Source organism: Erigeron canadensis, chromosome 3, assembly GCF_010389155.1.
Source record: "Erigeron canadensis isolate Cc75 chromosome 3, C_canadensis_v1, whole genome shotgun sequence".
Lineage (NCBI taxonomy): Eukaryota > Viridiplantae > Streptophyta > Magnoliopsida > Asterales > Asteraceae > Erigeron > Erigeron canadensis.
In genome coordinates, this window is record NC_057763.1 from 38962948 (window position 1) to 38972529 (window position 9582).

A 9582-nucleotide genomic window follows, 5' to 3' on the forward strand; every position below is an offset into this window, starting at 1 on the left:
AGATAAAAGATAGCATCTGTTAAATCTATTTCTCTTCATTCTTTCTTCTCTTTTCATCTTGTCATATAGCACATGAATAAAAGGATACGTAAACATAGAGTATATCTCTTATAATATACAAAGTGACACATCGTATTTATAAATAACCACCAGAAAGAGTCTTATTTTCTTAAAAATACGCCCAGGTTTGAAACTTAGTAAGTGAAGGTGAGAAAACAGTGAAAGATCATGCAAATTATGTCGCATGGGCCGATAATGTAGTGGTGACGGCGGCGATAGGTGGTGTTGATGACGAGTAGTGCATGCTATTAAAGTAATGTAACTGATATAATGATTAGTGTAGTTATTTTAATAATTAAGGGACTGGTGGTATAATTTATTTCGTTAAGAGTATTTTAAATATATTAATAGAGATAATTAAATTAATGATGAAGAAGAGAAAAAAAAAAAAAAGGTGGGGATTTTTGTAATAATGCATATTGTAACATTCAATATATTTAAAGTTAAAAAAGTTAGTATTTTTTATAGGTAGTATAGAAGATTATGATTTACGAATAATTGAATATGAAATGAAAAAGAAAAATGTGTATGAAATTATGAATCATGAAAATGATAGAGCCCATTTTGAAGCCCAGCCCAACGAAAGTCAAAGGAGAGTGGCGCCATCAAAGTCAAAACCCCAACAAAACCCCCCCTTTTTCTACATCCATTTTGATCCACACATCACAGACTGACATGGCTTCGGTTGCATTTAGAAACCCTAATTCCCGACGTTTGATTTCACTCTCTCCACAATTACACTCTTTTTGTCGTCCATACGCCGTCGTTTCACCTCCATCCTCATCATTCGTTTCCGGAAATGACAATCAATGGTGGAGATCCATGGCTACTTTTACACGAACGTACGATACTTCTCCATTACACGTCATCATTTTTTATTTTTTATTTCACTAATTATTATTATTATTATACGAGTAATTGAATTTCACATTGTCATTTAATTTGTCACCTTATATGTGATAAAATATATTATAATTATTATTTGAAATGATCATTTTTGTATTACTTTGATAGTTTATGTTTAATCCTGCCTCGATAGATATAGATGTATATATATGTAATAATAATGTAAATAATGTTTAGTTCAGTGTTACATAGTGATTATAATATAAATGATCTATCTTTTATTTCCAGCAATAGTGTCATTAATGGTCTAATTCGTTACGATGCAGAAAACCTCATGTTAATGTTGGAACAATCGGACACGTTGATCACGGGAAAACGACGCTCACGGCTGCGATAACGAAGGTTGGATCCTTTTCGTGTTATCGATCCGGTCATGTCTTATCTTTTGCACTTTAGTATAGCTAATGAAGTAATGATGCGTGTTATGTAGGTTCTGGCAGATGAAGGGAAAGCAAAGGCTATTGCTTTTGATGAAATTGACAAGGCTCCTGAAGAGAAAAAAAGAGGAATCACCATCGCAACGGTTAACTATCGTTTCTTTTTATTTCATCCATCGATGTAACAAAATCTTGATCTGTAATATAAGTTTTCTATGTATCTGGTTATGCAGGCTCACGTTGAGTATGAAACGGCCCAAAGGCATTATGCTCATGTTGACTGTCCCGGACATGCTGACTATGTTAAGGTAGGATATTTATGTATTGCTGCTTTATGCAAAGGTTGATATGTACGTACTTATCTATATGATGCAGGATGTTAATACATGTAGTGAAGTTTTTTTTGGTTCGATATACTTTCTTGGGCTCTTTCTATTTGCTAACTATGGGAGTGTGAGTGTGCTATAACCTGCAAGTCACAGTTTGGTGCATGTTTTTCTGACCACATAATTTTTTGCTTCGGACAATTTAATTTCTCATTGGTAATGGTCTATATATGTGTTATTATATCATCAAATTAAACCCCTTAAAGAATGAAAAGAGCGTGTTTTGGGGTGTGTTCTGAGTTATTAGCATGTTCTTTACTGCTGTCACCTTGTTTGTGATCAAGCTTTCATGACTTTGAACTCATGTTATAGTGAAGTGTTTTTACAAATGCAAAGCGGGTTGGATTCCTAACCAAAATAATAAGTGTTCTTTAATATGGAGTATGACATTTTATGGCAATGATGTTTTGTCTTGTGACGTGATTCTTTATACGAGACTTTGTTTTATTTGTAAAATTTACATCTTCCAGGCAATTGCATTACAATGATAGATAGATAATAGACATGGTTATGCTTTGTCCAACACATAATCATTGGAAACCAGACCTTCGTTTAAAAGTTTTTATGGGATCTGTTGGCACCAGAACAATCTCAGGTGGTGCTCTGTATCTTTTAGTAAAGAATCGTTATCTGCAAGTGGAACACTGGCCAATTTGTAAACTCGCAAATTAGTTCAGAAAAACATTTTGAAACAAAGTCACTTCTATGCCTGTTTAAATTGTCCATACAGAGTTGACTTTTCTATCTTTGTTATGTACATTTCCTCTATGGCGCATTTGTGCACTGCAGTTTCTAATGAGTTTTCCTAAAATGTAGAACATGATCACTGGAGCTGCTCAAATGGATGGGGGAATTCTGGTTGTTTCTGCCCCTGATGGGCCTATGCCACAAACAAAGGAACATATCCTGCTTGCCCGACAGGTTTGTTATCGATTTCTGCTGGTTGTGCTTGTAATTTAAACGCTGATAAGTGATGGCTTTGAAACACAATGCTGGAAGTCAGAACTGACCCAAAAGAAGTTAACTTCCGAAAACACATTATGACAATATTGAGGATGGAACTAATAACATTGTCAATTCTCCTGACAGGTGGGTGTCCCTTCGCTCGTCTGTTTTCTAAATAAAGTCGATGCCGTCGATGATCCCGAGTTACTTGAACTGGTGGAACTAGAGCTTCGAGGTAAGTTTGATATTAATTTATTGTTCATGTGTAGCTACTCATACAGCGATGGCTCTACAATGGGGGCAGTGTGGGCAACTGCCCCCATTTCAATTTTGGTACAATGTAATTTTTTAGAGGTATATTTATAGTTTTATTCCTAAATAATACTCGTAACAATAAACAGAAAATACATTATACATACAAATGTCACCATCGTTGTCATAAGCCTCTTCTTTGGAAGTATGTTACTTATGTTGGGAGCATTAGTTTTGAGATAAAATCTTCTATTGGTAAAGTAAAAATCTTCAGTTATTTTGATTTTTAACGAAGTTGAAAAAGAGAAGTTGAAGAAAGTGTTTTATTTGTTTGGGTAATTTATCAAAATTTATCACATGCTCTAAAATTGCAAAGAACAATTTTCAAGTTAAAGATAGATGTTCTCATAACTGGCACCCAGACGAAATTATTTTAAGGGTCCATTTTTTCTAAATTCTCCGTTGAGAGTTAATTTTTGTTTAAAATTTTTTTTCCCCTCAAAGATGACTCTAATAAATATAATAAGAGACTTTTAAATTTGCCCCCTCACAAAAAAAGTTCTGGCTCCGTCCCTGAACTCATATGTTATCAACTCATGACAACTTCATAGTGTTTTACTTCAACCTATGATTGTGACAGAGCTGCTCAGTTTCTACAAGTTTCCTGGCGATGAAATTCCAATTGTAAGAGGTTCTGCCTTGTCAGCTTTACAAGGAAATAATGATGAAATTGGAAAGCAAGCCATTTTAAAGCTGATGGAAGCTGTAGATAGCTACATTCCTACACCTGAGCGCCAAAAGGCGAAGCCATTCTTAATGCCAATTGAAGATGTCTTCTCAATTGCGGTATCTATATTAGATTTCTTATTATTTTACATTGACCTTTTTCTTTCTTATCACTTGAAAGTTATGCATTATTCAAATTTTTCATATATTTTATCTAGGCCTGGCAATCCAAACCCGTAACATGATAAGCGGGTCAAATTGGGTAAGTTTTATAACTTGTTGGGTTTGTTTGGGTACCAAGCAGAATAAGGAAACGTGTTTCACATACAACCCCTAAAATTCCAATCAGTGGTATGCGGGTCGAGCGGGTCTAGACTACCACTCTACCCGCTCAAACGGTATAGCAAGATAAACAAAGATATAATCATAAACTCTGACCGACTTCTTTTGAACTTTTTATGAATATATATCTATACTCCATTAATAAGCAAACTACCCCACCCCCTTTTAACACCTCTACCTTTAAAATGTCTTTTATGCCCTCCTAATTTACACTACCCTATTTTTTCTCCATCACGCTCATTACACACACATACGTTCATCCGATTTCCGATTTTCTCTCTCTCCCCCTTGTCTGATTTTCTCCCCCCATAAACACCATCCACCACCGCCCCAAATACCACCATCCACCGCCGCAATCCACCTTCTATGTACGCTATCCCCCATAAACACCATCCACCACCGCCCCAAAAACTACCATCAAACAACCATCCACTGCCGCCGGCTTATTTTTTTTTCTTTTTCATCGCCGCCGCCCCACAAACCACCATCAAACCACCGGCGTTTTTTTCTTATTCCCCGCTGCATCGCGCGGGTACAACGCTAGTATATATATATATTTATAAATTTTTATATATATTTAAAAAGTATATATTGATCTATACATATATAAAGATATTGATACATAGATCTATACATATATTGTACACTTAACAATGGAGAGTCACCATCGTCGCAGTCACCCTAACACCACCAAGATCCGCTGTCAGCTATCGATCCAACAAGGATTGTTGTGGGTATATATATACATATATGTGTGTGTGTACACGTGCGTGTGTGTGTGTGTGAGAGAGAGAGAGAGAGAGAGAAGAATAACAAGTTGGGGCTCTGGAAGGTTTTTGTTTTCATCTTTTTTCTCGGTGTCTTGTGAGAAAAAATCACAGAGAGAGATTGACAAAGTTCTGTAAATGGGTAATAAATAAAGTCTAACATAGAGTAGTATCTTATTCTTTTATCAAGGGGTAATACCCAAAGGCCGAGGGCAATAAAGTTTTGTAAATGGGTAATAAAGTCTAACATAAAGAGTTTTATGGTGATCTAATATTTGTACTCGTAAAAGTCTACTGTATGAAACATTTTTTGTAATTTTTTTTTTAAAAACGCGGGTCTCTTCCGCACCCAACCCGCTTTGACCTGCAACCGTTTAACCCGCATTCCTAAAATGACCCGCTTGGACCCGCACCCGTTTTGACCCGTTACTCAAACCCGCCCGCCCCGCCCGCCCCGCCCATTTTGCCAGGTCTAATTTTATCTTACAATGATCTCTTCTTTTCTTATCTTTTGAATGTTATGCATTCAGATATGTTTTGTTATTAAAAGTTTTTTCAATTTTTTCTTTGATAGCATGGGTTTTGATAAAATATGATTGGATTTTAATAGCAAAAGAGTGTAAAAGCTTTTATTTGAGGATTTACCATGTCATATTAATGATCGGTCTATTTAATGAGGTTCTTTTTGAACTTTATGTTTGAAGGGACGTGGAACTGTTGCGACTGGCCGTGTTGAACAAGGGATGATCAAAGTTGGGGAAGAAGTCGAGATCTTAGGGCTGGGCCAGGTGACATATGCGGCCTTTCTCTGTCCACTGTTTGTGTGGACAATAAGCTTTCTTTAGATTACCCTGTCTAAAATATATTTATGTTGCAGACCAAAAAAACAACTGTAACCGGTGTTGAGATGTTCAAAAAAAGTTTGGATCATGGTGAAGTAAGCAATCGGTCTTTTACAAAGTTTTACCCTATCAGATCTTTATGATATTGACTGTACATTTTTATTTTTTTCTCTGTTAGGCTGGTGATAATGTCGGTCTTCTTCTACGTGGTATAAGTCGTACTGATATACAGAGAGGACAGGTACCGAATGTTATCACATCGTAAATTGTATTTCTATTAAAAATGACATCATATCCTGATGTCTTATTTAATATGAGTTCTTTACCTGCCTACCTGGATATTAAAGCATTTGGCCGACGTGGGTTAGTCATTAGACATATAAACTTGATGAATAACCTTTTCTACTCCTTTCTTGCACAGGTTATTGCAAAGCCTAATAGCGTGAAAACATATACTAAGTTTGAGGCGGAGATATATGTTCTTACGAAGGATGAAGGTGGGCGTCATACAGCCTTCTTCTCTAATTACCGACCTCAGTTTTACTTGAGGACAGCAGACGTTACTGGGAAGGTGGAATTGCCTGAAAACGTCAAGATGGTTATGCCCGGTGATAATGTCACTGCAGCGTTCGAACTTATTACACCAGTTGTTCTTGAGCAAGGTGTGTATACGTCCACGCTATTAAAGATCTTTTTTTCTTATCTTTTTCATTTATTATATCTTTGTGAAAGTGCTTTAAGATAAATGATTAATATTTTGTACCAATCTTTGTTGCTTACACAGGACAACGTTTTGCCCTAAGAGAGGGAGGCCGAACGGTCGGAGCAGGAGTCGTTTCGAAAGTGATAAGCTGAGATTCAGCACTAGGTTACGCTCTAATTTTCTGCAACTTACGTTGCAATTTTTGATTGGTAGAAGCAAATTCCAGAATCCAATTCTACCTGGACGTTAAAGAATGGTGGGTTCCTTTTTATCTATATTTTTTATAATAAGCAGCACGGGAAAAAGAGAAACGTAATCACAAAAACATGTGAGTAATTATTCTCACGCTGTGTCTGTGCTTTTCGTTTGATAGAATTATGCTTACAAATAGGATTGTTGCATATTAGGGATTACCAATTTACCACCCTCCGACAACATCTGAACATCTAGAAATGTTAGTAATCTTTCTTAGATACTGAGCTTGGCAGGAATTTCATTTGAGGCTTTTCTTTCAGACATGTTTTTTGTTATTAGTTCCTAGTTAGTACAGTTGATGAGTTACCACCATCTTGTAACTGGTTACACATGCTGTACGTTAGTAACCATCATCTTATCCCACTGCTCTCTTGGCATCAGTTTTGTTTTGGGTTTAAGGTTTATGGCTGTTTTTGAGGCAATGGAAGCTGTAAGTTTTTAATTAGAAGTGTCTAGTTATGCATTTTCAAGTCTAGAGAGAGAAATAAAAGATGGTAAAATGATAATTATATCTGTTTTGTGTGTTTTTGAACCGAAAAAGAAATCAAGATGTTACGGAATAGATATATGACAATACACAAGCAATGGGTAAATGAGGGCTCTAATTTTTATTTTTCGACCTAAGTACATATAGATGTACTTATAGAACAACGAAGGTAAAAAAAACTGTTTTCAGAAGTATCCGATTTCTGATGTGTATGTATCTGTGAGGGTTACAGATGTACATATTTGGTAAAATAAGAGGTTGTGTGTGTATTCCCTGTTAATTGACACCTTTTGGATGGATAGCTTAGAGCTCCAAAAACTTCTAGGTGGGTCTAGTTACAATGATGGGTTTTGTAAATCTAAAGTTTCTCGAAGAACAACTAAAATTTAGATGCCAAGTATTCTTAGAATTTGAAAAGAACTATAATGGAGTCAAAGTTGGTGGATTGACTTAAGAAATGTATAGGAGTCTTTTCAAAGGTCATGGGAAGTTGGTGATTAAAAGCGCCGCCAACTCATCCATCTCCCGTGCTCTAATCCAAACTTCTACAGTATACTATTGATTTATGTTTCATATTATTGTACAACACAACATCTTCAAAAATGTATACAATTAAAAAAACATGGTGTAAAGGTTAAAATCTGTCTAAACCAATATCGCGAACTACTTGGCAGCCTTCTTAGTTACTTCCAAACAATAGTTTGATAAAATTACTCAAAGTTCATATAAAGACCACTTATAAATACATATTACATAATAGTTAGAAAAACTTGATACAAAATATGTTTTTATATATTTAAGCCTGTTTTGTACCGAGCTTGGATAAATCACGGAAAGCTTGATGGGTTAATCTAAAATTAAAGCGGATAAAGTAGATTTAAATATAATGGGTCTGAGTTCAAGAACACGCAGGAATGCAGGATGGTGGAATTACTCGTATAATGATATGCTTCAAATGTATTCATAACACACAAATGTTTGCAAAAATGTCCCTTGTACATCCTTTGTCCCATAGTAAACTTATTAACCTAAACTTTTGGGAGGTGATAAATTTATCACACTTTTGATTAATATATATCATATTGTACAGTTTTTTATAGTAGATTGTACAAATGAATGATGTGATAGTGATAGATTTATTAAGTTATATGATACTAATATCATATCTCTAAACTTTTTGTTATTTTTAAAATCTGTAGAAGAAATTAAATTCTAACTTTTTAAAATTGGCAAACCTAAAAGTGATTTCGTTGCTATACCAATTACAGTTACTACTAATATGCGTCTATATGTACATACGGTAGTAAATTGAAGTGTTACCAAGAAAAGGCTTTCTTTTGCAAGTACGCTATTTTATTGCGTATATAATACTGCAATGTCACGTAACGTTGAAAATTTTAAGAATATTATATTATTATTCAAACGTTGTTCCGAGAAATGACTCGTGGAAATTGAATATAATTTCTAATGGATTGTCAAATATGTGTGTTCACATCTTATCATAAACATAAAAACCCTTATATACCTTGCTTTTCTTGTTCTTTATAATCGTAACACACTTTTATCTACCTTTTATTACCCTCTGTCGCCGCCTCCCTTCTATATTTAGATTGTCATCACCTTTTAACCGTCGCACGTGCAGGCACTTTGCTCGTTTGTTTCAAAGACATAATAGTTAACTATACGGTTTTACAATTTTGTTTGGGCTAAAAGTACCTCGCATTAACTTCGACGCAAAATTCAAATTGAATAGCTTTTACACATGCAACCTTTGAAAAAATTGTAAAGGAAAATAAAAAAACTTACTCATAATGGCTAATTCCATGCATGATTTATTGTCACCGAACATGATGAATAACGAATTTTTGTTAAGTGATAATGATTTTTTATTCGTTATACTTCAATAGATATTTTACTTAAATCTAATCCTATATATTTAATTTCTTTTTAAAAGCGTATCATGATCTTGGTTGAGGGGAAAAAAAACATAGATATCTTTGATCGGAAAACATCATAGCAGTAAGATGAGTCGATATATATTCAAACTACCGAGCAAAAATGCTTGTCATTATTGTATTAAATATTTTCCAAGTAAAATTGAAATCTTTAATATCGAGATACAATTTAATATTGCTCATATTTTTTCTATTTTTTATTTTTGTTTTTTACTGATCTATTAATGATCTTCACTTGGCAAATGTACTTTTCCAATATACATAGGACGACTACTACCCTAGTACCCTTTGCCAATATGGCAATATATATATATAATATGTATATGTATATGTATGCATATCGAGTGGGCGAGTAAGGAGTATATTTGTTGGATACTTGGATGGTCCATATATATTTGCATTTGCATGTGTTGTGTACGTTGCCATCCATACAAAATGTTCCATTCGTATTTTACGTTTATCCGAACAATTCTTATCACCTTTTGGACCACCTAAAGAACACTTTTAATTTACTATACTATTGCTCCTTTTTCTCTTTTACATACAATTGACTTTTTTTTAGCTTTTGTTTTATTTTTT

At 34.5% G+C, this 9582-nt stretch overlaps 1 protein-coding gene across 1 annotated transcript; it reads left to right on the forward strand.

Annotated features, from left to right (window-relative positions):
• Positions 1-722: 722 nt before the first annotated feature.
• Positions 723-6941, forward strand: LOC122591275 (elongation factor Tu, mitochondrial-like). The gene is made up of 12 exons (XM_043763516.1): positions 723-902; positions 1233-1308; positions 1397-1489; positions 1577-1651; positions 2546-2650; positions 2819-2909; positions 3567-3772; positions 5466-5549; positions 5639-5698; positions 5782-5844; positions 6025-6265; positions 6388-6941. Exons 1-12 carry the CDS (start codon positions 736-738, stop codon positions 6456-6458), a joined length of 1332 nt encoding a protein of 443 aa, XP_043619451.1. The 5' UTR covers positions 723-735; the 3' UTR covers positions 6459-6941.
• Positions 6942-9582: the final 2641 nt, after the last annotated feature.

Bases quoted from the DNA above. Each gene is read 5' to 3' on its own strand.
- LOC122591275 (XM_043763516.1), top strand. From the start codon at position 736: ATGGCTTCGGTTGCATTTAGAAACCCTAATTCCCGACGTTTGATTTCA. The intron at 2,910-3,566 runs GTAAGTTTGATA...TGATTGTGACAG, and splicing joins GGTGGAACTAGAGCTTCGAG to AGCTGCTCAGTTTCTACAAG. The intron at 5,699-5,781 runs GTAAGCAATCGG...TTTCTCTGTTAG, and splicing joins AAAGTTTGGATCATGGTGAA to GCTGGTGATAATGTCGGTCT.